Raw genomic sequence first — 26,585 nt, forward strand, 5'->3', positions numbered from 1 at the left:
AAAGGAAAACAGACGTCCTTTCCTTAACATTTTCTTTCACTCGGTAACAAATCACGACAACAGCAAACTTTTGCCCCAAACGAAGCACGGCCGTGGGTGCGCGCACCGCCCCGCGCAGGGCCGTCCCGTGGGAAAGGAGCGGCTGCTGCTGGCGGCGCTCCGCGATCCGCATCCCCAGCCGCGCAGCGCCGGGAGCGCGCAGAGCCGTGAGTCACCGCGGGTCCGTCCGCTGGGGACGAGGACCGTGGGAATCAAACCCTCCCCCGGCGCAGCGGTCAGAGCCGCGCCTCGCACACACTCTCCTCTTGAGCGCAAACTCGGCTACTGGAGGAAGGAGCCCGGCCGGCTCGGACGCAGCCGCCGGCTACGGGCGCCCAGCAACGGCGGGGCCGACAGGACTGGTGGTGCCGCCGCCCCCCCGAGTTGCAGGCGGCCGAACAACAGCGCAGAACAGCACAGAGCAAAGCAGCGTCCCGCAGCCCCGCCCGTCCTAACCCGTCCCGCAGCCCGCCCGGTGCCAGCAGGTGCCCGCGCAGCCCCACCTGGATGTTCCTCTTCTCGCAGGCGGGCCCGGTGCCCTGCACCACGCTGTCCAGCACCGTCACCATGCCCGCGCCCGGGCTCACGAAGCAGGAGTTGCGCGCGGCGCGGATCGTCTCCTCGATCTCGGCGAAGCGAAAGACGCAGAGCGCGGAGTGTGGCCGCCCGCCGCCCGCTCCGGCGCGCTCGAAGACGCCGAAGAGCAGCTCCTCCTCGGCGGGGCCCCCCCAGGCCGCCCGCGCCGGGAACACCGACACGAGGCGGGTGAAGGCGTCGGCGGCGCCGCCGCAGCGCAGCCCCAGCTGGATGTAGGACTCGGTCAGCTTCTTGGGCTCGCCGCTGCCGTTGAGCGTGGCCTCTGCCGCGTCGCCCAGGCAGATGCGGGCCAACAGGCTGTGCGAGGGGCTCTCCTTGTCGACCGCGTTGGCCTCGCTGTTGAGTGCCAGGTAGGCGTAGGGGCGGCGGGCACGCTGCAGGAAGGCGCGGACGAAGCTGAGCTTGTGGCGAGCCTTGTCGCCCTGCTTGATCTTGAAGATGTTGTCGTCGGAGGGGTTGATGTCGAAGGTGAAGAGCTTGGCCAGGTCGCCGCGCGCGTTGAGGGCGCGGATGGCGATCTCCGGCGTGTTCTCGAAGCGGTGGTCCTCCAGACTGCTATTGCGTGGAAAGAAGGGGCTGCCGAAGCCCGTGTAAGTGGCGGCCACCAGCAGGCGCGCACCCTCCCCGCCGCCGCCGCCCCGGCGCAGCAGCAGTCCCACGGTGGAGGCGTTGGGATGGTTGGCGGCCACGTTCAGCATGCTGGGGAACACGGCCAGCGGGTCGCTGCCGCCCGGCGGGAAGCGCACGGCCACGGCCGAGATGTTGGCCATGCTGCGGAGCTGGCAGAGGCCCTGGTAGATAGAGCCGCAGACGACGAGCACGCCCTGCTCGGGATCGGGCTGCAGGATCTTGTTGTAGTTGTTGGTGAGCACCTTCGGGTGCTCGCAGGAGGCCTGCGGCAGCTGCGGCGCGTGGCACAGCGGGCTATCCAGCACCGGCCCCACCGCCGCCTCCGCCTGTAGCGCCAGCTCGCCCCCCGACAGCTGGAAGAGGCGGTTGACCGCCGCCAGGTAGACGCGGGAGCCGGGGCCGTCCAGCGCGAAGTTGTTGGTGGGGGTGGGAGAGAGGAACTTGCGCTGCACCTCCAGGCCGGCGACGCGGCCGGGCAGTAGCAGCAGCAGCAGCAGCAGCGGCAGCGGCGGCAGAAGCGGGAGCAGCGCGAGGGGCTGCGGCTCAGCGTTCGCCGCCGGATCCATCCCCGTCCCCGCGCCCATCCCGCCGCGCCGCACACTGCATGAGCCCGCGGCGAGCGGCGGGAGGGGCCGGGCCGCTTCCTGCGGGGGCAGCACGCCCGCCGCCGAGCGACGCCCGCGGGAAGTGGCGGCCACGGTGGTGCGCGGCGCTGCGCGGCGGGGCGCGCTCACGGCCGCACCTCCCTCCCTCAGCCCGCCCCCGTCTCCGCCCTTCTTGGCGTTCCTCGCGTCTTTCTTATTTGGGGTTCGTCATGTGAACGTGATTAAGTTGCGGATGTTTTCCCCGCGCCGCCGGTCGTTCCCGCACCGGGCAGGGGCGCAAACGCGGTGACCCTCGGCCTCGGAGCGGCTCTTCTCCGCCCTCCCCACCTTTTCCATTTTCGCGCACGATGGGCGGAGGGCTTTGCAGGGGCGATGGGAGCAGCCTCTTTTTCCCAGCCGCGCGTCGGACGGGAGGGGGATGTGCCCATCCTCCCCCCGGCGGTCGCGGTGCCCGAGCCCGGGGTGGGCGGCGCACGAAGCGGGCAAACGGAACCGAGAACGGCCGGGGCTCCGCGCCTTTCCGCAGCGCGGCCGCAGGGCTGGGGGCTGTCGGTCCCGTCCCATCCGGGCTGCTTGGGGGCAGGGAAGCTCTGGGGAGAAGTGGGGCCCCGGCAAGCCGCGGCTGTCCGGTTCGGTTCGGTTCGGTCCGGTCCTGCCGGGAGCAGGCAACCGCTGCGGGGCGCGCCGCCCCACCCCCGGAGAAAGCTTGGCCCGCGTGTTGCCAAACACGGGAGTTGAGAACAGGACCGTGCATCTCCTCTGCCCTCCATCGGGCTCTTTTTTAACTGTGGGAAGAGAAAGGGAGAAAGAAGCTTTAATATTCCCAAATTCCACCCACTGAAAACCCGCAGCGGGGGAAACGGCTCCGAGATAGCGCAGCCTCTGACCCACCCTCCCTTATCGCCGTGGGAAAGCTCTGCCTGGGCGGCAGAAGGTAGAAAGCTGCACCTCCGCCGTTCTGCCCCTGGAGGAAAAGCTCGGAGCAGGGTGGGCTCTGCAGAGAGCCGCTGGGGCGGGAGGGCTGGGGGCAGCGGCAGAGGGCAAGCCGGGGTGCTCGTCTCCTTGTAGGCGGGAAACGAGCGGGGCACCGCACGGAGGAACCGCGGCCCCTCGGTCGGCACAAACGGCTGCGGGGGGCAGAGGCGGGCGCTGCCGTACCCTGACGTGAGCTCTGAGAGCAGTAATAGCTGCGGGTACGAATCTTCGTCCGATCTCAGCGCCCGCGGAGAGCTGAGCAAAGGAACGCCGAGGGGAAGGCTGTGGTTTTGCTTTCGCCGTACGGCGGCAGTTGTACCGCCGCTACGGCACAGGTAACCCTGCAGCAGGGGCGCTTCGCCGCCCACGAACAGCCGACAGCGTTCAACGTAGGGCTGGCAAGCCGAGGCTCCGTTTGGCGAGGAGCTCTCTCCATCCTGCCCACCCTCATGGTGCTTATTTCCATTTATACAAAACACTAGCAGAGCTGATGGGGATTCTGCGCTACTTCTGTTCTGGAGACGAAAATCCTCTGTTGTTGTCTAATCTCATTTCTACACCTGCCAATTTCCCTCACCCCCTTCCTGTCCTCCTCACCCTCATCAGAGCACTCATTAATACATAGCTGCCTCAGCCACGCCACGTCCACCAAAAATGTGCACTGAATAAAATGCTGTGCTTTCACCTTATCTAACTCATTGTCTCTGCTGATCGTGTCATTAATTAGTAGAGTTATTAGCTAATTGTGAATGTGGGGCTCCCAGTTGTTTGGTCTCTTTAAAACTACAAGTTAACAATATTTAAATGTGATTGTGTCTTTAATTACATAGAAATAAACCTCCATGATCCCAAACCCTTAATCTGCCTATTTTAGGATTCCTTATGGCTGCTTATCCTGATAGCAGAGCATCTTCCATGAGAAATCAGCCTTTTAAAGCACATCAAACTATGTTCCAGATTACAGTCACTTTAATATGTATGTATATATATATATGTAGGTCAAAGAGCACAGAGAAATGTGTGACTTGCCCAAGGTATACAGCCCTGCCTTTGCCAGAGAGAAATCCCCTGGGAGCCCCGGTTCCCATTTCCGCTGCTGAGCTGTTGTCTACGCTGGTAGAATTAAAGCCCAAATATTTGTGGTATTGAAGGATTGCTTGACAAAGATTTCTTTGCTGAGGAAACAATCCTCTGGTAAGATGCTTTGAAAGGAATATTTTCCAGAAATGATTTTCCACCCTGTTATCTGGGCTGTTAGAGTATTTCAGGGCAATATTCCTAATGGAGCAGTAAAGGGCTTCAATCTCTCATACACACTTCTCACTGGGTTTTTTTGTTTGTTTGTTTGTTTGTTTTGGTTCAGGAAGGAAAAAAAAAAAAAAGGGTCACAATTGAACCTCTGCTGCCTATGGACCATCAGCCCCCAAATCCCCTCCCCTGCCACCCCTACACAGGTCCAAAGATAAGGGCTTTCAGCTGTCTCTGCGGGTAAGAGGGGCCGCGTGCGTCAGAACTCAAAAACGCTTTAATTATTAATAAATATATTTACACGAGAACAGTTTCCCTTTAGGGGAAACACGAGGTACACATGCAATTACTCAGGTTCTATTGACTCAGTGCTGACGGGATCTGAGCGCTTTAACACAGGGAGCATAAATACCTGTATATGTGGTGGGGATTTCCTCCAGGAAAACTGCCCGTGGATCTGTACACGGTGAGCAGGGTCAGATGCAGCAGCTGAGAGCTGAGCTGAGCCCAAGACGGGCACATGGGGACTGCTGTGGTCAAGATGTGCACTGCTCTGGGCCAAGCAGTGCTCAGTTCTGCTGAGCTCTCTCCTGCTGTGCCTCTGAATGGGGCAGTGGTTCATTTTCAAAGTGATGGCAAGCAGGAGAAGATTCACCAATATTCAGCAGACATTTGTTTTGAGTCCCTTTTAGTCACTTGCTTTGCATTATGCTGTAATGCTAGAATGTGATGGAAAGTACAGCAGAAATAGCAGAGTCACCCAATCTCAGTCCCAGTCTGCAGCAAATGAGGACGAACCTAAATACAGCAACCATAGAAAACCATAGGAAGAAGATTTGCTTACCTTTAGAAGGCCTCAGATACACAGGGACCTCCAGAGACCCACCTCCACTGCCAGCCCTCAAAGAGATCTGGGAAAGGGTGGATCCGGCTCTGTTTCTTCCATCACTCAGGTACATTGCATGCACCTGAGCTCCCTGGGCTGGCCCTGCCTTCCACCAGGTGCTGCATCACTGCTTCAGGCAGCGACTTAGCATTTCTGCTACACTGCTATTTAAATGCATAACAATGGGAAACCACCGTTGGATAGCTGCATTAGGGCACAGCACGTGAACTGCTCTCACCTCAAAGGCTGCAGGAGGAGCCAAGGTGAGGCTGGGCACTGTGGGCAAGGCAGGGCTGACCCAGTACCATGTGCCAAGGGAACCGAAGGGGATCAGAGATTCGCTTAAACATAGAACTCACTGCCTGTTCTCGAACAGCCCTAATCATTGCACTTACCTGGTGCTCACCATCCCTGCCCGCCTTGCCAGCCTGATGTTAGTGACTGGCACTGAGGATACAGCAGCAGAGTGCTCAGACACACCTCGGGCACTCAGAAACTGCAGTGTGGAAACAAACTGGCTGGTAATGCTCAGTGTATTTTTGGATGAGTATGGACTGAACTCCTGTTTTGTTACTACTGATCTATTGCAGGCACTGTATTGCAGCTCATGGAGTTTAGGCTGTCATTACTACTGATTTAGCACATGGGAATTCTGATAGGTGCTCAGCAGAAAGAATAAGGCACCGTCCTTTCCCAAACATCCTTTCAGCACAAGCAGTGGTGAGGGCCAACGCTCCTCTGCAGATGGCTACAGCGGGAATGGCACTCGTGTGCTCTGCTGCCATTCTGCCCCAGGCCGCCAGCCCGAGTGAAGGCAGGAAGGATTTATGGGATGTGCTGTGCCTCCTGAGCAGAATCATGCTTTTTTCCTCAACCTTCTTTGTTTTCAAAAATGAACCTTTCCCAGAGTAATATAGAGCTGAGTACGTCACGCAGCCATAACCTTGTCGGCAGCACGGCGGCTGGCGCGCTTCATGAGGGATTTGCCTCCAGAGAGAGCTGTGCACAAAGCCTGGAGCACGAGGAGATCCTTCCCGGGCGAGTGATGGATTCGGCGCTGGTGAAAGTTCATACACACATAATGACACATAATGACGGGATCCTCAAGACAAAGAGGTTTGTCAAAGGCAATAAAAGAGTCTATTTTCCGCGTCCTGTGCTGGAAATTGCCACTCGCACTGTGAGCGGAACGGAGTTTCGGTTGTACAGGTGCGGCTGTCCGTCAGGATGCAGAAGTCTCAGGCTCCTCCCTCCTGCAGGTCCACCTGTGATGTGCTGCTCGCCTTTTGTCGTTCCTCTGAAGGCTCAGAACTGCGCTCACCGCCCGCAGTTCGCACTTGGCCTGGAGATAAGGCCATGGCCCCAACGCACCTCCAGCTGCGCCCCGCGAGAGCTTCCGCCGTGGCTGGCGGTGGCGACGCCCACGGTGACGCCCCTCCGTCCTCAGTCTCACCCCCTGCCCGCCTCTCGTCATTGCGGGCCGTTGCCGTCGGATCCAGCCCGGGGACGCGGGCACCGCTCGGCTCGGAATGCTCGGTGTCGAGCTGAGTTCAGCAGCCCCGGTGTCGGGAGCCCCGCCTGGAGCCGCGGCAGTGCCGGACGGCCAGCCCAGCCCTGCCGCTTCTGACCGAGTTCCAGCGTGGGTCGCTGCGCTTTGCCCTCAGCAGAGGAAGAGAGCGCAACATAAAGCAGAGCGTCCCCGCGTGGGATTCGCGGTGAGGGCTGGGCTGGCTGCTCCAAACAAAGCGGAGATCGGGCCCCGTTTGTACGCGAGGCCGGGATGGGAAGTCCTGCACCGACCACGCAGCGAGACCTGCGGCCGTGCCGGCCCTGCCCGCTCTCCCCAGCAGCCCCTGCCAGCGCCCGCAGGAAGCTTTTCCTTCTGAAGGCAGAGGATCGTGCCGCGCTGCTCGCAATGTGCTAACTTTGCAGCGAGCTGTTGCTCAATACGTGCTCAGGCAGGGCCACCGCTGCCCGTTAACGAAAACAAAACGGAAGGGAGGAAGGCTTACAGCACAACAATTGCTTTCAATTAGAGGAAATATTTATTGCCAAAATATGTCAGTGGGATTTGACAGACTGCATGTCTAACTCTGTGCTGCTGAAGGGCCAGCTGCACTAAAATGCAGCTTAAACTTAATAGTGGTTTAAATCCATCCCCTCTTTCCCACAGTTTAGCAGTCAGGCCGTAAATTCATTATTGCAGTCTGCACTCCCTTTTGTTAATTCAAAGAAATCTGACTTATCTCAGTAGCCTCCGTGCTGTTCTCCCCCATGTTTGCAGGCCTTGCTCAGGATTCAGCGTTGATGCTCATTGTGTGCTTTTAAATGAAAGGACTGGAAAAGTGTTTAACCGAACAGATGTCATTTGCTTTGCACACCTCAGTACAAACCCAGGCATTCTGATTAAAATCTCGCAGTACTTTAAGGAACGTACCATGTCACTGAGCTCTGAGTCAACTCCATTTGCCGTGCTCCACTTCCCACACCTCTGCTCTCTGCTGCACAACACAGAGCGGACCCCAGACAGCCCCCCCTGACCCTGCAGCCCCGCCAGCAGCAGAGCCCACCCTCTGGTGGCACCGTGCAGCTGCAGCTGGCCTGCTCTGAGCTCTGCACAGCCATTGCTGCACCACTGCCCAGCAGCTGCTGCAGGACCCAGGGCCGTGTGAATCCAAATGCTCCTGTGAGTTCAGCTCCAGCGTCCTGTTATGAGTTGTTCTCGCTGTGGGTTAGGCTCCCAGCCCCTGCCAGTCCAACCTCAGGCACAGTCCCATAGATTCTGCACCCAGCTGTAACTCTGCTCATGGCTCTATTAGTCTGACCCTCAGCCCCCTCTCATCAGCCAGCCCCAGCTGGGAGCCCTGTTTGGATCACCCCACAGCATCACCTAAGTAACTCACCCCTGCAGTGAATATCACAGCTTGGTATGAACCGGGCTCATCACCACCTCTAACCCTGATCCTGCCAGGGCCCTGCTGGCATTACCTTCAATCCTGGCCACAGCCTCCAGTACCCTGACCTTCACCCGGTGCTGTGCCTGAGATCCTCACCAGCCCCGCCATCTGCCAGACCCTGCCCTGTACACTGCCTGGACTCAAACTCTGCCCATGCCCATGCCACCCCATACAAAGGCAAACAACACCCAGCTGCTGGAAAATGTCCTCTTTGACCTCTTTGTTCTCCACAGGGGCTGATCAGGTCCTGCAGTCCTCTCACCGTGGCCTGGTGCTGGAACAGAAACACAGGGTATCTCGCTAACAAACATAGTTACAAATCACTCATCCACTTGTTTTTACCAGGGAACCTAAAACATTCCCATACCTGTATCTTGCAGAGCCCAACTCTCTGCAATTTTGAGATAAATCTGTGGCATGTGGAGTCCAGCAGTGTGTGATTTACTTTGATACTGATAGCTGTCTGTCATTATAGTGTCACCAGTGGGGTATCATCTGGTGTTGTGTATTTTTGGACCTAATGTAAACAGTGCAATCTCGTTCTTGAAATTTCCCTGGTGGCCCCAGCAGTCTCAGAGGTTTACAATTTTCTTATGTGCAGTCAACACATCCATTAATCTTAAAGATAAGCCAAAATGTAGAAGTCTCACACGTACATAATGCACACGTTTACACACACACACACAAAAGACAGATCCAAGTACACATTTAAAGTGTCAGCAAGTCCTATGTTGGACCAGTCATAGCATTTTGGACTTTGTAGCAGAAAAGCTGTAAGACAAAGAGCTCTCAGTCAGTCCAGGCTGCAGGGAGACAGCATACAGAGTGCATGCCCATATGACAGAGATGTATTTGTATGTGAACTCACTGCAAAAATCAATCTTGTAAAATAGGCAATGTTTGAAAACAGCGTAGCAATGGAAACATCCACAAGTCTTTTTATAATAATGGAAACAGCTTTGTCTTTGGCTTAGTGGGGCAGCCAGGGAGAACGGGCACCTCGCTGCTTCACCCACCAGCAACTGTGGCCCTAACCCTGCACAGCAGGTGGGGCAATCTGCTGGTACAGCTGGGAAAGGAAAAAGGAGAGGCAAACACACAGCCTGAATAATTCAAATCACCTTTCAAAGCTCACTCTTCTTTAAAACGTAAACACCACACGTATAGAAACTGAAGTATTTCTGAATGTCCGCTACTCCATCCTTCTAGCTGAACAGTGATCTTTATGCTATTTTCACACATCCACATATCCCATTGTATACAGGCATTCTTCAGGGGCTGTGGTTGCCACGGGATGCCCCTTTCTCAGCATTTCTATCCCCAGGAGAGCAGAAAGAATCACACAAACAACACCGCCATCCAACCTGAGCTCAGGGCAAGTGTTGCAGTTGCTTACATTGGGGTGCAGAGCAGTGGCTTTATTACATTGCAGCCTGCCCACCCCTGGGAGGATTACTGAAATGGCAACAACCCTTTAACTCCATGGAGTTCACCTGAAAAGAACACCTTGTTATTATTAAAGCATTACTAACGAGCTGCAGGTGCTGGTCCTGTGCTGGAGGTGGCAGCAGCTGGTGCTGTGGATCTCTGTTCTCCAGGACCCACACGAACCGATTTCTGGTGTCGTCAGAGCAGGTTTGGGCTCTGGCAGCTTCTGCATCCCCTGCAGCGCTGCAGCACAGCCAGCTGCACAGCACTGACCAGCAGGATGTGGCCTCACTCCTCCTGGAGACTCGGCCAGCAGCTGGCAGGGTGGGTTGGGGCAGGGACGTCCAGCCTTGTTCCCACCTCAGAAGCCACTGGAACACGGGAGTTAGCGATGGCTTTGGGCCGGTTCCCAGAGCAGTGTGAGCAGCACCCGCTGCAGCTGGCACGTGTTCGACTCCCACTTGTAGCCCAAAAAGGGGCTCAGGACAAAGCGAAGCCCTGAGGTGTCCATAACCTGCAATCCAACCTCATAATCTCCTTATCTCCTTCTCGGTGCTCTCTGTCCTCACAGAGAATGGCTTGTCACCAAGGGCAGGCTCTTTTAACACACTTAATAGTACTTTTCACCTTCGGGGTCTTCTTGTGCACTGGGTTTATCTTTCAATCAATGTTTTTCTTCTAAGTGATGTCTATTTAAGCCTGGGTAAAAAAAAAAAAAAAAAGCAAAACTTGCTTCTGGTTTCAATCAAAGCTGTTGATCAACTGTCCTGCTCAGTCCAGCCTTGTGGAGCAGCATCTGGCCTCCTCTGCACAGCATTCAAGCAAGGAGTTTGGGGGCCAGACATCATGTTGGGAACCTGCAGGCCCATGACTGATTCTGGGATGGAACAAAGTATTCTGATGGTTTTAAGGGAAGTGTTTGTGGCTATAGCCGCAAATATCTTGTTTTGTAGAGAGAGCTCATGGTGGTAGTTTATCTTGAGCAAGAACTTGTTCTGCAAGCAGCTGTTCCACCTGGGCTCTGTATCATCATGGCCGCATGGGTACAGCATGCAATGGAACAAACCCTGGGGAGAATCAAAGCAGGAGAGCGGCTGCAGTGGGGATGAAAGGCAAAGTGCCCTTCGAAGCAGGGGATGCCCTGCTGGCACTGCCTATCGCATCCACTGCCAGCACTGTCCTTCTCCTGCTCCTGCTCGGTGTTTCACTGTCTCTCAAGGGTCAGTAAGTAACAGTGCACTTGATTATGGAGTTTCTACTTGTAGCTTACTAGGGTTATCTAAGCGGAGGTCCGTGTGTGTGTAATAAAACTCATAACCCTCTGTGCTGCTCTGAGTTCATAGTTTGGTTGCCTCTCTGCTCCCGAGACATCCTGTCTCTTGGATGATCCAAACACACCCTGAAACAGACCCCAAGCTCACTGATGTTTTCTATCCCACAGTGATTCCATCATGCCATTCACTAAGCTGCTCAGTAGCAGGGATGACAGGATGGACCACAGCAAACAGGATTGATCTTTGAGGTCATTTTCAGGACTGCGGAAAGGGAGTTGTTCCCATGCTGATCCAGCACTCATAGGGCCTTCAGTCAAACAACCCATCTCTGGCACCAATTCTGCTCGGCAAAATTGAAACCACGCTTGCAGTGCCTCCTGCAGGTCCTGCAGAGTGAGCGCAGAGGTGCGAGGGGCAGAGCTCAGCTGGTGGCTGCTCGGATGCAGAAGGTTGAACAAATATTAGCGGTTAAAGAGTAGTCATTAATCCACCCGATGGAATATCCAACAGAACCCATGCTTTCCTCCTGGGTGATGCAAATGAGAGTTGATTGTAAACAACTCATGCCTAAATTATACCTTAGAGAATCCAAGTAACACAGTTGGCCTTGTCTGAATTACTTCAGTGAACACAAGGCAGAAAAATGGCTGCAATTGCCTGGCTGCTTTCATTCGCTGGCTGTCACCTTCCTTGGGACTTCTGCAGCTGGACATTCATGCCAGGTCTGGAATGTAAATGCACTATTTGCCTCCAAATTGGCACTATTAGCAAACCTTTTCTAATATTTCTTTCTTTCCTTCTTTGTACTCTGGAGAGCTGGGGGAGGAAGAAAGGCAGGAGTGTGTGTGGGGCTGTGATTCAGGGGAGCACTGCATCCCACCCCCCAGGCAATCACTGAGAAACAGCAGCCAATGCTCCTGTTCCCATGCTGGGGTCTCACACTTAACCAGCTGTAGATCTAACAGCGCTGATCCCACACAACAGATGAGGAAAGAGCGCGGTACAATTGCTCTCTCTTATGCCAATCCACTCGTGTGAAATTCTGCATCTGTTTCACACTGAGGCTGAATCCTAAGAACTGGATGCAGTTCTTCTTCCCAAAGCAAAGAAGCCAACGCGTAACGCTGGGAGTCCGGCTCCTCACTCTGCTCGAGTGCTCAGCGCGGACACAGACAGGAGAAGGAGAGGAAGAAGCATCCCAGGAGGCGATTGCAGAACAAAGAGGTTTAGGAAATGCCCAGGAGAGCAGGAAGCCGTCCTGCCGCGTTCGGGTTGACACTGCGCCCAGGCGGCACTCGGGGGAAGGGCCGCCTGCAGGGCGCAGCTCGTTTGCGCTCTGCTCCTGCGGGAGATGAACGCCCTCCGCCGGAGGACTGCGGTGCTCTGCAGCCACCTGCATTTCTGCTGCCAACAGGTGGGCTCCGGTCTGCAGCACGTCTGTGCGGAAGGAGCAGTGATGCAAAAGCGTCAGACGCATTTACGGCAGCACATGGCCACAAACGTTGTTTACCAGCATTGCAGCATGGCTGCTGGGGGGAGCTGCTTGTCACAAGGCCAGAGCTGCGACATGCAGGGAAGAGCTGCAGGGTTGGGGTGGCTGCTCAGCACCAGGAGAGGATGGTTTGAGAGCACGTGAACCAGCCCCAGTGCTGGCCAGTGTGAGCAGCCACAAAACAGTCAGATGGATTTCGACATCCCCGGCTGTGTGCGCAGCACAGAAAGAAGGGGAGCACACTGAAGCGTCAGAAAAAGGCGTTGGTATTACATGTTTTCACTCTTTGCTCCTCTCCTGGGAAGCAGAGCCTTCTTTGCAAGATATCCAGCAGTGCGACTGTATTTAAGACAAATGGTTGCTTTTGTCAGGAATAATTGAGAGCTTAAATGATCAAATGCCTTCCTGATCTGAGAATGGCAGAGGATGGGGCGCTCCGTCTGAGCAGCGCAGTGCAGCACCTCTTCCACTCAAAAACAAACCTGCATCTCCTTCTCTGTTCTTTATTCTTTCCTTTGCTGCACTTTCATTGCCTGCTGAACTCTCACCAACTGTAACATTCGTCCACACACTTAAATCAACCTTGTAAAAGTCTCCTTGTCCACAGTGAGTAATTCTTCTGGTGGGTGGGTTTGTGTTTTGCTGCCTGGGATAACGTGTGGTGGGAGTCTGCCTGTTTGCATAATTCTATGCTTCAGCTGAGTGCCAAGGGAACTCGGTCAGGGGTGGGCAGTTTCATTTTCATTGTTATTAATGACAACTGAATAAATAAATATAAAACCAAGCAAAATCAAACTGGGCTTTCAAGATCATCCTGGTAAAGGATGCAAGAGATGATATGTTGCGATGTCTGGACTGGGAAATTTCCACAGCATTTTTTCAGGTACTCCCTACAATGTATTCCATTAAGCTTCACTAAAGATCCAATATTTGTGTGGTTACCAGGAGTCTGGGTTCTGTTGTACGGTGGTGGTGTTCTCATCCTCCTCCTCCACCTTCTTTCTCCTTTGGTTCCCTCATCCAATGGCTCCTTAAGCCTCAGCAGCTCCGTTTTTTTGTTACAGAACACAAGAAATAGCATCCTTCATTTTCACATTTCAGAGAAGAGACAGAAGAGACCTTTTGGCAAAATGTCAGACTGTGTGACCAGTAACACCCCCAGTCATTTCAGACTGTGACTCGTGGACATGTTAGGCTCAGATGCGAAAACAGAATACATGCACTTTATGTTGGTCACTTCGCTCTGTTCTATTACATTAGAACCAGTCATTAGCTGGTGGAGGGGGAGAAACATTCCCATCAGGAACCAGGGTAGGGGATTGCATCTGACATCCCCACTCCTGCCTCCTTCAGCCCTCCAGCGCTTTCCCTCTAGAGATATTGGTGTGAAACCAGCTCACGTGACAAGATGTGGTGATTCATAACCCAGCTGTGGGCTCTGTTGGCAAGGCCATCACAAAGACTTCATGCAGATTTCATGCATCCAGTGTGCTCCAGGAAGCAGCCTGGTGAGCAGCATAGGCGGTGCTCTCAGAAGAGCTCTGACACAACTTGGCTGCATTCATCTGGAGCACGTGAGGGCCAAATGGCTGTCACTTGACAGCAGCTAATAGTGTATTTTTAAAAGGGATATTTTCTACGCTATATTAGATTTCCAAGACATCACCATGCATCTTCAGCCTTATCTTTTCATCTCGATGGTTGTTTTTTTTTTTTGGCTCTCCTATCAGTCTTTAAACACACAAGCAGGGATTATATGGATAAGCCCACAGCATCTTTCATCCTGGCAGTGGATTATCAATCACAGTTAATTAAGGTTGGGGCTCTGTAAATGACACAGCTCAGCAGTGATTCTCTTTTCATCACCATCACATCACAAGAGGCTCAGTGGCCATTTTGCACACAATTCCTCCATGGCAGCATGGAGTCCCCTCAGCACTACGGTGGGTGCAGATACCCACGCACTGCACCCCGCCTTCCTCACCATACGCACAGCTACTGCCCTCCTTCAGGAGCACTGGGATCTGCCATGACCTACATTCATTGTTTACAAACACACAGCACTCTGCTTACAAGTTTACGGCTTAAAGCCCCCGGGCAGCAGCCACCCAGCGCCCACCCACAGGCAGGGATGCGTCCTGCTGAGCCCAGCCCAGTGGGTTGCAGGTCCAACCCACCCCCCTCAGCAGCACTGCCCCACAGCCACGCTGCCTCACAGAGCTGGGAGATCTCTGGGAAGTGATGGTGAACCAACTCCCAGCACAGGGAGAAGGGCATCCCAGGAGCTGACTGCACACCTGCAGCACCGCAGGATGCAGCTGGTGCAGGACCCCCTGCCCAAGGATCTGCACACCCCTCACCTCAGTCATGCTTCGGAGCCAGGTGTAAGCAGCTTCTTGTAGTCACGTCTGATGGTGCTTCCTGGGGCTGACAGCTGGGCTCTGAGTGTTTAATCTTGGATATGTGCATGCAATCCCAGCCAACAGCAGTGCATGAGACAGCTCATAGCAGATGCAGGCCTCAGCACCATGCAGCCCTATGCTCTGGGGCAGTCCCTCTCCCTGTGTTTAAGTCCTGAGCTAAAATGAGCTCTGAGGCGGGATGAGGACTCAGGGCCGTCGAGGTGTGAGCCTGGCGCTGGGCACAGCAGCCCCCAGTGACCCCAAGCAATTTGGTCTGGATTGGGCTATGCCCATTGCTGGGAGCACTGCAGGAGCTGGCACTCTGCAGCAGGGCTGTAGCAGGGAGGCACTGGGTATGGAGGCTGGGGGGGGGGAATGGAGCTCCTGTGGCAATGCATCCCATCCCCATGTGACTCACAGCCCTGGGGCAGCACATGGTAGATTTGCCAAGCACTGCTGAGAGTCTGAGCTCTGCCTGGCACTGAGCTGCGCTCCCAATGAAGACATGTGAGAGACCACAAACTGTAGGACATCTCACTGGGGCAGTGGTGCCATGTTGCACCTAACCCACAGAATGCAGACCCCGAGGGAAAAGAGATGTTCAGCTGTGCCTCTGCTGCCCACCTGGCCCAGCACAGAGGGGGAAAAATGGCAACAAAAATGCAGAGAAGGAAAATGAGTGATTTCAGAGTAATAACCTTGGCTGATTTTAACTCTGGCGTAGATGAAGGGAATGGAGCTGGGATCTGCTCCCATCAGATGGAAGCAAATTGGACTATTTCCCAGACAGATTGGCCCCAGCTGGAAAAGAGAGAAAGAACGCGATGAGGGAAGATGGCTCCAGCAGGAGAACAGCAGCTCTGAGGTATGGCCAGCTTAGAGATACTATCGAATCAACAACAGTAGCCATGGCTGGCAGTACCAGAGAAGCCAAAAGATGGAGCTTGTGAAAGATGATAGTAAATTAGGGTGCAAAAGTGGCCAGGCTTCATGGGATTCTTTTCTGAGTGTGACAAAATCCGCTCCATGTCCCAGCCTGAAGGACAGAAGCAGGGCACTGAGCTGTGGGTGCTCGGAGCCACTCCCACTCTGCGGCTCCTGGGAGCAGCGCAGCCCCTCATGCTGTGCACAGCGGCACCAACACGGGCAGCCTGAGCCCGCCCTGCACCCTGGGCAGCGCTGCTGCCCTCGCACAGGGACAGACCGTGGCTCCTGGCCTATGGCCCAAAGGGCTCAGGGTCCACTTCCCAGAGCCACGGTCTGTCCCCTCAGATGTGCCACTCCAACTCTGTGCTGGGCTGGTAAAGGGCTGCTCTTCCAGGCTGCTGGGCAGGAGGCCCTGAGGATTCATTACTGCATCCTCAGGCAAAGGACGAGTGTGTTAGCAGCCTCCTTGGTGTAAAACATGTAGCCCTCTCCAGGACCTGCCCAGATCTTCCTTCTTTGAAGGTGCAGCAGCAACGGATGACCTATGTGGTGACAGCAATCTGTGTTGTCTGAAATGTTGAGTGTTCCCAGGTGCTGCAGACAAGAATCAAACATTCCAAGTCAGGGCAGGCAGGCTCAGTGCCAGCAGTAAGAGAAAACAAATACAAGAACTGATCTATGGTGGGCTTGCTTGCTCCTGTGAAGTGGCAGCAGGCAAGGATAGCGTTTCTGGGGGCATTCACAGAGCTGAGCTCAGCGTGGTGTGCGTGGTGTTACGTGGTGGTTCCTGCTGGAGGAGGTGACCGGAGCGTGCCTGAGGCTGCTCGCTGTGGGATTTCCTCCAGCACTGGCCAAAATGGAGTGCAGTGGGAAAGGAAGTGAGTCAGAGCCAGAGCTGCTGGTGGTGAAGTGAGAATGGCATCTTTAGAAGCTGCAGCTCGATTCGGCCTGCAGGGATGGCCACAAGTAGCGGAAATTGAAAGTTTGGCAATAAGGGCAGCTCAGCCCATGAGTCCAAGGGGTGAGGCACTGCCTGGAGAGTCTCCTGGAGCACAAACAGGGCTGCTCTGCTGCTGCCACTGGGACTGAGGCTCTCTGGTCTTCACACTACGCTGTGAGCTTGGAGGGATGTGTCTTGTTATGAGGTGTTTCCCCACCAGTGCCCTGTCAGAAACACAAGATGCCAATTTTGCAGCCCCAACTGAACCCCATCCTCACCCTGGAGGCTGTGCCATCTCCCCCACTGTGGTGCTGGCTTTGTCCACCAGGCCCCATTGATTAGTGACACTGCAAGCACCTGGCAGAAGGCACTGGCAGTAAGCAGCACCTGGGGTGAGGGACATGGCAGGGAGATGAGGGGCATTCTAATGACAGGAGAGAGCATCCTAAGGCTGCTCAGCCTTACAGCATCCCTGCGGCTCCATACATGCACCACTCCACAGCGCAGGGAAGGTCCCTCCGTCCCAGCCATAGCAGGTCTCGGGGCTCTATCAATGTGGCCGTTGTTCTGTGCATTCTCCATTCCGGCCCTAGAGACCTCCCAGTCTCTCGATTTTCCTCCTTTTTTATCCGGAGCCTGTCCTGCAGCGCAGCAAAGGCGCCTTTTACGTGCGCTCTCCGTGGCAGCACACGGCCCGGGGCAGACGTAACTCAGCGAGGCCGGGCTGGTTCGGCTGTGTCGGGTGAGGCAGCGAACAGCGCTCTGCTACTTCTTAGGAGACGCCAGGCACTCTGCAGAGGAGGAGAGGAAAGCTCGGGGCCGGGCAAATAACTCTCACTGCAGTCACAACCGCCACCGCGTCTCAGCGCCGCGAGAGCCGCGTGCGGGCTTCCGCCGCGCGGAGCAGCTCCCGCCGGGCTGCAGCGGGCCCTTGCTGGGCTCTCGTGCACACGGGCGCGGATCCGAGCGGCAGCGGCCAGCGCGGTAATTCTGCAGCGACCGCGGCGGCGACGTCGGGCCGGACGGACGGCGGCGCAGGACAGGGCGCGGTGCCGCCGCGCGGCCGCCAGGTGGCGCCAGAGACCGGGGCGGCGCGCGCGAACGGACATCGGCGTCGTGGGCGCCTCGCGCCCCGCGTCCCGCGCTCCTCGGCCCGACAGGCAGCACCCGCAGCTGCGGGACGCTCCGACGCAGCTTCGCGCCTGGGGCTTTTTCAGATGAGCGTAGATCGGGTTAGAACGACGACAATCTTTTAAGATAACTGAAGTGAGGATGATTCACCGCTCGAGTCTCAGGGCCCGGGTGCCTCGGCAGGAGTGCTGTTGTGCCGCCCGGGCCCCACAAGCACAGCCCCCTTTGCATGGGCAGCTTAGCACCGAGCTCATCCTACCAACCCATAGAGAAAAGAACCAAACACGTGAGAGCCACCCCAGCCCATCCGTTACAGCCAGGATCCATACAGCTCTCTGAAATAGGCAGCATGCCCGGATGAGTGTACATACATGTACACATGCATACAGACACACACACACATGCACACACATACAGACGCACACATGCACACACATACATGTACGCACATACAGACACATGCACACACACACAGACACACACATGCACACACATACATGTACGCACATACAGACACACACACATGCACACACATACATGTAAATACATACAGACACACACACACACACACACACATGCACACACATACATGTACACGCATACACACACACATACAGCCTGGTACCCGCAGGAGCTGCGGTGCCTGCGCTGGGCTGTGCTGAACTGCTGGAGTCGGAGCCCCTTCATTCTCACCAAGGCAGGTGGGTCTGGCCCACCGTGGGATGGAAGCTTGGTAAGAAGAGAACTTGATCAAACTTGAAGCTCTTACAGGGGAGGGCGCGATCAAACTCGAGCTATTAGGGCTCAATGCACTTTCCACCCTCTCCCCACCCCCTATTTTTCTTTACTCCTCTCCCACAGCCCCATGAAAACATTCCAATCAATCCAGTGTTAATAGCTGAGGTCTTTATTTACTTTTTTTTTATATACAGTAAATGTGTCACAGATAAATCTGCAACAATCAGACAAGACAAATGTAAATCTCTCTCAACGATTAGCAGCTTAAGATCTACAAACTACAGTGTTACGTTCACATGTGTCATCTCTGGACTCTTCAATCCGTGCAAGTGAGTTTTTCAGTTTATTTTTTACACTTTTGAAACACACTTACAGCTAAATCAATTGCCTACCACTACACCACCTGGCACACACGACACAGACACACGGCTGTAACTCTTTAGCCACATTCAGAATTCACTTAAAAACTGTCAGAATTACCCAACCTCGGACCCCTTTTGTAGCTTGGCTTATTTTGTTATAATGCTGCCTTTTTGTTTAATTTAAAAAAATGCATATTTCTCAAAGCTGAAAGACAGTGTTTTTCTGTCCCAGTGCAACATGTACAGAACTCAATAATTAATCTGATCAGACCCTAAAACTCACAGGACTGGAATAAACCAATGAAATCATTGCTGTATCTGCATGCTCAGTATCATTAAACTAAACTAATGAAGCTGAGAGGAAAGGGAAATTCATCAAATCAAAACCAGCCATTTTTTGCATCAAGACGACTTTTTTGTGTTTTTTTTTTTTTTTTTACATTGAGAAAACAAATAGGAAAAAACAGATGAGCTTCACTCGAACCTCAGAATTTCTCTGAAGAGCTGCTGCTTCCCCAACTACCACAGTCCATTGCATTCTTCCCTTTTCATATCCCAAGCTGATATGCGCTAAACATGTCCAAATAATTCCAGAATTGTTCCAACTCTGAATAGGAAATGTTGGGGAAAACATTGTGCAACTCAGAGATGGTCACTACAATAGTGTACGTCCATAAGGAGGCCCACAAAAGGTACTCACACGTGCACACCCACACCACGTACTCTTCTACGCATCATCCAGGAATGCTTAATCAAGAAAGCAAACACAACCACTTACAGGGAAAGGGAGCCTTAAAGCTAGAATCACATCTCCAACAATATAATCATTGTTAACCTATCAGAAATCATCACCGACCTTCAAATCGAAGAGGGAGGAACCCAAAACATTCTGCTAGCGCAAAAGGCAAAACACACGGCAGTCCTATTAGGATAAGAAAAGTGGATGCAGCATCATATGTGGCATTACTGCAGATGACTTTCTGGAATGGAAAAAAGGTGTCGAGAGAGAAAGAGACACAGACAGACGCAGCCTAGAGCCACACACCTGTGGCCTTTGCCACACAGTTTTGAGGTGATCAGTTTCTATCAAGCCTACACCTGGCAAATCAGCAGACGGCGTTTACTGACCGTGACACAGTTGAGACACCAAATGAAGTCAGGATATAAAGAAGAAAGACAATCACTGCCTTCAGATACTACAGATGAGCGGCACTGAGCCTCCAAATCCATTGGCTTCCAATTGCCTCCTGCTTTGACCACAGGAAAACCTACCGTGAGCTCTTTTAGAGTGACCAAAACGGAGGAAAACAGAGGCGCAGAGGCCAGGAACCACAAATAAAGGCAACAACGCTTTTCTGTTATGTACCAAATTATTTCTCACTGTTATTCATGCTGTTATTTCTGACAAAACCTAACGGAAGAAGATGATTATCCATGTAATCTGTACCAGCCAGATAAGGATGGTAAACAGAACGCAGTTTCACTCGAGCTAGAAGACCTGTCCAGAGGGGGAACGGTTATGCAACCTTTGCTCTGTGAGAAGAACGATTCTTTTTGGCTTAAGGAACTGCAATTGGCAATTTGCGCTTGAAGCACGACAGGAGCAGATTAGTGCATACAGTGACAAAGGCAGGCGTGCTGGGATCCCTGCAAGGGTACCTGAGTTTTTTGTGAGTATGGAAAACACACAAAGAATCTCCGAAGACTGGGTGAGCTGTGGAGGGCTTACAGCGGCCAGCAGCCAGTTAACCTAGTTCAGGGGAATTTCTAGAGGCCAGAATTTGCATCACAGCATGGCATATATTATATATATATATATATATATATATATATATACATACACACATATATATACATATATACATATACACACACACATATACACATATACAAGTACAGTATATATAATGCACATGTTCCATGTATGTGTATGTATGATCTCAACTGGTCTAGGTCACCTGAGCAACATTTAGTTCCTAGAGAGAACACAAACCTGGAGGGAAGAATAACAGCACATCTGAGCAACCACCACAAACGGTGCTGAAAGACTCCTGGAGCCTGTTAACATTTCATGGAGATGGAAGCTGTATGCTGACACTGTAACGCCAGAAAGGGGCACCAAACTTTAAAGAAAACAGAGTGAATCCGTATTCCTTCGCCATGCAGCCTTGCCTGCCAGTGCCAACAGCCGTCAGCAACAGCAGCACTGCTGGGCCTGCGAGGGTACGCTGAAGCTGACATTTCCTTTAGGGCTCTGACAGTGCACCTACACGAGTGCTTGCCCTCACAGACCAAGAAGAGGATGCTGTCTATGGCACACTACACAGATACAGTCTACTAATCTCTACACAGATGATCTGATTAGAGCCTGACAGGAGGAAAACTTTGGTTTCACTCTTTAGGAGTTTATTTAAAAACTGAATCAGGAATATTTCTGAGGCAATCATTCCTGGAAGCAGACTGTTGATTCAGCACTTCTTTTCTTAAAAGAATGTTGCCTAGGAAGGTATGCAAAGAAATTCCCTATTCTGAACCCGAGGCCAGGAATGAAAGATGATGTTGAAGCAAGAAATATACATGTATTCTCTTTCACATCTGGAAAAAGAAAAAAACAAACAAACACCTGCCTGACAAGAAAGTGCGGAGAGGATGGATGTTATGGATGTTCTTCCTGATGCTGCATCTGTGTGCTCAGGAGGACAGAAATGGCATATGAACAGCACTGTGTTCCAGACAGGCTGGCACTAGAAACTGCCGTCTGTCCTCCTCAAAACTGTTTCAGGACAAGACAGCTTACAATTATTCACGCATTTCTTCATTTAAAAACATCACTTCTTTATTTAAAAGGAAAGAAAAAAAAAAAAAAAAAAAAAAAGCAATGACCCTCCCATCCCCTTTAAAAAAAAAACAAACAAACACAACAAAAACCAACAACCCAATAATAATAATAATAATAATAATAATAATAATAATAAAAAATCCTATTAGAAACGATAAGGAAGCACTGAGAGTTTGAGTATAACACTCTTCAAGTATGCTGTTTGGATTTTTTTTAAATCTGTGAATATACATACATTAAAAAAAAACCTTAAAAGTGCGACCAAGGGCTTTGCTTAAAGGTAAGTGTTTCAAGGACTACTTCAAAATACTGCAGCACGACTGTGCAGTTTCTGTATGTGGCACGAGGCTTCCACTTCATACGCTTAGCAAAGTTAACCAGCCTTCTAGAAAGTCACTGTTCAGTCAGGTCAGCACGAATGGCAAACCCGACGCTGAGTCGGGAAAGAGATCCACACGTTGTTTTGTTGTCTTGTAAAGAAACCACTCCAAACCCACACATTTGGACATGGAATGTGAGCAGACTTCACAGTAAAAGTTTAGTGTTACAGGTTTGCTGTGGTACCATCCCTCAAGGCTGCGTGCACTACATTTAGTTTTGCTCATCTTAAGTTAATCACATTCTTCCTCTTCCTGACAGGTTTAGTACAGTAGTTCAAGCCACAGTTTAAGTTGCCCATTGGTATGCTCCAAATTTCGGTATTTTATTTATTTTGTACACTTTAAAGAATCTTAAGATTTGCATCCAAAGAGAACCATGCTACATAAAAATTATCCGGGATTCTCGCCAAAAAGAGTTCTTGAATAAAATCTAAAAAATACTATTGCAATGCATCTCGCAGAGAAAAAACGTTATTCTAAATGTAAACAAATTCACTCAGACACTTTAAAACTTCAGCGGCGCAGTTGCTGACTAATCTTTGCCACGCTTGCTCACCGAGTGTGCTGGGAGGGGGCGATGCAGCCGAATCCTCATGGCATCATCTGGGGGGAGACAAAAACCGTTCCAAGTAGCCAGAGATGGCATCCCAGTGCTTCCACAAAAAGGCAATTAAAACCACTATGAATAAAGTGCTGAACGTCCTATTGCGAGTTTTCATGAGGGGCACGACGCAGTTGGCCACAGTGGAGACAAAGACAAGGAGGACGGCCATGACAGCCAGGAGGATGTTGATAAACTTCCCCAGCAGGTTCCTGGCCGTGGCATTCTCCAGACCCTCCAGCTGCACCACCTGCTGCTGCTGCTGCTGTAGCTCCATCTTGGAGATGCGGGTCTGGCACGCTTCCAGGGCCTCCTGTAGGTAAGAACACACCGCTCGGTTCCAGCGCCCCACGGGCTGATGCTGCAGCAGCCCAGGGCTCTCATCTTAGCAACCAAACCACAGCAGGGCCACCTTCCTCATGCACCTTCTGCAGGATGTAAGTCACGACGCTGATTTCATGTCCTGCAGCAGGAGAAGAGGCGGCGCCACTTCACGTGATTGAGGAGCCCTCACCAACCAAGTGCAGCAGTGTGTAAGACACCGTGTGACCTCGTTTCCCTGAGTAAGTCTTGAAGGCGTTAGGTGACAGCTTTGGCAGAAGCCAGGCTCTGTTACAACGCTTTGCACATAAGCTGTCTGTCCTCGCACACGGCAGAGGCCTTATCACCCTCCCTGTTTTGTGGTCAGATCCATAGGAAGGAAGACAGAGCCCTCAGCAAGCAGTCAGACTTCACCCACTTGAAAGGAGGGCTGCCCATCTCAGTTTGTTTCAAGAGACCCCTGAGGGGATGAAGGCACTGTGTTCCTCCAGCACTCCTCATCCTATGTGGATGCCTCTCATTTCCATCATTTTTTTCCTCTGGTTTGTGCTCACCTCACTCCCATTCAACCCTCTATTCAATCTGGCACAATACTAAGGAAACAGCAACAGCTAACTGAAAAGGCTCAGCTGCATCCTGCTTGGCTACTGAGCTGAAGAAGCCCAGGGAAAGCTCTGAGGATGCAGGGCTGGGGCTGCCCAGTTGGCAACCAGGAGAAGTAGCTGCTACCACACCTGGCCAACACACCCACCACCAACAGCCAGTGGGTGAGTTAGAACAAGTAGGGGAATTTAAGGCAATTTGCTCGCAGAGATATGAAGTTACAATTTCGCCCTCAATGCTCCCTCTGGTCTGCTTTTCCCAGGACCTGAATGCTGACTTTGGTAATAGTCAGAAGTCTGAGCAGAGCAGCGATGTCCCCCAGACTGATGATCAAATCAGAACCAGGACCTGTGCCTGCAGACCAAGCTCTGTTGCTGCTCCTCTGCAGCACCAGCCTATGCCCCCACTGCTCCTTCATGCAAGAAAACTGAATATTTATCGTTCCCCCAGCAATGCTGTGGAACAGCCGGTCTGTATTTGTACTAAAGTTTATACTAAAAGTGATGAGCCAAGGAATGAAGGATAGAAGAAGCTATTGAGAATATCCCTCTTCAGTTTAAGTTTCCAACCTCAACTTTTCCTGCTGCTGAAGGAGGAAAAAATAAAGGAGGATAAAATGTGAATACTGCAACATTTCCCAAAGGGAGAGACTGCTGTTTACTGCCAGAGGCCACAGACACTGATTTATGTTGAACTTAAAGGTCACTGCCATCTGTTACATTTCTCTGCCTCTGTGTATCATCTGCGGAAGTCAATGAAGCACTAGGGCTTCTCTTTAGTTATGCCACCTGAAGATAACAGGTAACCAAACAACACCTGCAAGAAGCAAGGACCCCAAAACGGACACTGACTCAACTCGCCTTGCAGCTGAACCTACCAGTGCCACAAGCCAGGCCTGCCTTGTCTCACCTGGGTGGAACTCCTTCAGAGGAGGAAAGGGAGAACTCTGACCTACAGTTCTGCACTCACGTTATAAATATCTCACATCAGTTATCTACGCTGAGATGCCTGCTAAAGCAAATGCGACAAGAATTTAAAACAGATGACAGATTTGTTTCTGAGTAGGCCTTGACAAGGTCCAGCTGCTGCTCAGATCATTGCCCAGGTCTTTGCTCTGTGTCTGCCTATGGAAGGCCCTCCCATTGCACAGACTATCCTTAGCTTTGGTCCTTAAAACACTGAAGAAACCCTTTTTTCAAAACTAACTGTGTATTTGGGCAAACCAACAGAAATAACTGCTGACAAAATGCAGTGGATACACAAAGCCAACTGTATTTTTCCTGAGATGTCTTTGGTGGCTGTTCTAAAATTCATGACACAGAAATGCATCCCAAATGAGTTCACTGGGAACATTTCTGTAAAAAAAACCAAAAACAACAACAATAAAAAACAAAACTTCAGGTCAGAGACCATTAATTTCCAATATCCAAACAAAACCCTGCAAATTGAGCCAGTATAAAAAGTGAATGCAGGCTTCCACTGTGCTATCAGCCATTTCAAAACCCTTCTCTGAACGAGCGGAGGTCCCCTCAGGATGAATTTGCTCACTGAATGTGCACAGCCTTTCATTGCAAAATGATTATTTGGGGAGATGTCTGGGGGTCAGGGACTGAATAAAGATCTTACGGAAATCTTCAGCGTAAAGTTTAGCAATAAATCTATGGTGATTTACAACAAACTCTGAATCAAAGAAGTATTTAAAAAACAGTTACTGAGGGAGCAGGTGGAAGACCAGACTTCAGTGCTCCCATTTCTGTCACCCACCTGGATGTCCCGGGCTCGCTCATAAGACTGATAGGCAATTTTCTCCTCCATGCTGGCCAGCTCCTGTTTCAGATTCAGGATCTCATTCTGATGGAGCTCAGTCAGGTCATTTAGCTGCTCTTCGAGTCTTTCACATCTAGAAATGAGATGACATGGTACAGCAGCTTTATTGAGAAGAGGGAGGCAACTGTTAGACCAGTAACAACTGAGTAATGACAGACTTGTCATTTAAAAATGGCTGTGCCTACAGAATTTTGCTTTATAAACAATGTGAGGCCCTTCCAGCGGGAATTCAAGAAAGCCCTTCTACCAGGTAAGACAGCATTAGTCTTGTTTTGAGCCAGGGAAAAACAAGCAGAGAGCAGAAATGACGACTGTAAAGAGATGGAAGAAATCAAGTGCAGAATTAGCATATTTATTCTTCAAACTTTTGTTTTAACCTGAATAAGTTCCCTTCTAACACTACAAACTCTTAAGCAATTTCCTCTACACCTGAAAAGTAATTGCAATAAAAATGACAATGAAATTATATCCAGTTATATGCCTTGGAGAACATGATAGCATTTTCTAGTCTTTACACATGAGACTGCACAGAAGTCTGATTTATTGATGTATTTTTAATCTCTTGCAAATGATTCAGCTCAACTAGCAAAGACCACTGCATTACTTACAAGAAGGACATACGAATCACTGAACTGCAGGCCTGTTTTTCAGTTTGCTGTGGTGAGCAGTCTGAGAGCAGTTTGGCAGAAGAGGGCTGCTCAGAAAAGTACTGATGACATTTCTGAGAAAGCTTTGTTTCTCACTGAGAGAGTTTTAAACCGACTTCAGCAACAGCTTCACCTCATTTCAGAATCTTCAAAATCCATTAGGGATACTTTGTATTTGTATGCAGCACTTCACCCTTGGAATTTCAAGCCCTTTACTAGCAACTCATGTTTCAATATGCTTTAAAAATCAGGCAAGTATTTGTCTTGTTCCCAAAGGTAAACATGAAGAGAGCTCAGCCCAGGGCTGAGAACAGCCGACACACCGGCCTTCTCCTCCGTGCTTCCTCATTCCTGGGCCGTTATCAGCAATGCCCTGATGGCAAGGAAGGTACGGGTACAACTATTGCAGCCACTGTCTCTTCCCACTCTGATTTCCACTGACTGAGTCCACTGTAACAGCTTGGAAGAAGTTTAAAGTACAGCTCTTATCGTTTGCTCTTGATGCTACCAACAGAGAAATCTGAACGGATTTCAACACAGATAATTCCTTAATTTCTGTCCCCCTCTGACCCCAACCCTAATTTAATTGATGTACATACATACACACATAAAACAAATAAGCACCACCTCTCTATAAATGAGAATTTAAGTTCTGAAAGTAAACCAAAAATTCTGCTTCCCCCAGCCCCCAAGTTTTTCAGTGCTTCATGAGCTACATAGTCAGAATCCTCGAGCA

The 26,585-nt window shown here is 51.7% G+C and overlaps 2 protein-coding genes across 22 annotated transcripts in view; both read right to left on the reverse strand.

The window, feature by feature from the left end:
* The window catches only part of PLXND1 (plexin D1), a 65,123-nt gene extending 63,165 nt beyond the window's left edge, over nt 1-1,958 (reverse strand). Inside the window, exon 1 of the mRNA XM_052678634.1 lies at nt 543-1,958. Coding sequence (XP_052534594.1) covers nt 543-1,850 — 1,308 coding nt within the window. The 5' untranslated portion in view covers nt 1,851-1,958. The remainder of the gene's footprint in view (nt 1-542) is intronic.
* A 16,464-nt stretch (nt 1,959-18,422) lies between these two features.
* Nucleotides 18,423-26,585, reverse strand: part of TMCC1 (transmembrane and coiled-coil domain family 1) — a 108,438-nt gene continuing 100,275 nt past the window's right edge. For all 21 annotated transcript variants that reach the window (XM_052678653.1, XM_052678650.1, XM_052678662.1 and 18 more), the window contains 2 exons: nt 25,140-25,275; nt 18,423-22,764 (listed from right to left, as the gene is read on the reverse strand). In XM_052678653.1, the coding sequence (XP_052534613.1) occupies nt 22,450-22,764; nt 25,140-25,275 (451 nt within the window). In that variant the 3' untranslated portion in view covers nt 18,423-22,449. The remainder of the gene's footprint in view (nt 22,765-25,139; nt 25,276-26,585) is intronic.

Source organism: Tympanuchus pallidicinctus, unplaced genomic scaffold, assembly GCF_026119805.1.
Source record: "Tympanuchus pallidicinctus isolate F22 unplaced genomic scaffold, pur_lepc_1.0 scaffold17, whole genome shotgun sequence".
NCBI lineage: Eukaryota > Metazoa > Chordata > Aves > Galliformes > Phasianidae > Tympanuchus > Tympanuchus pallidicinctus.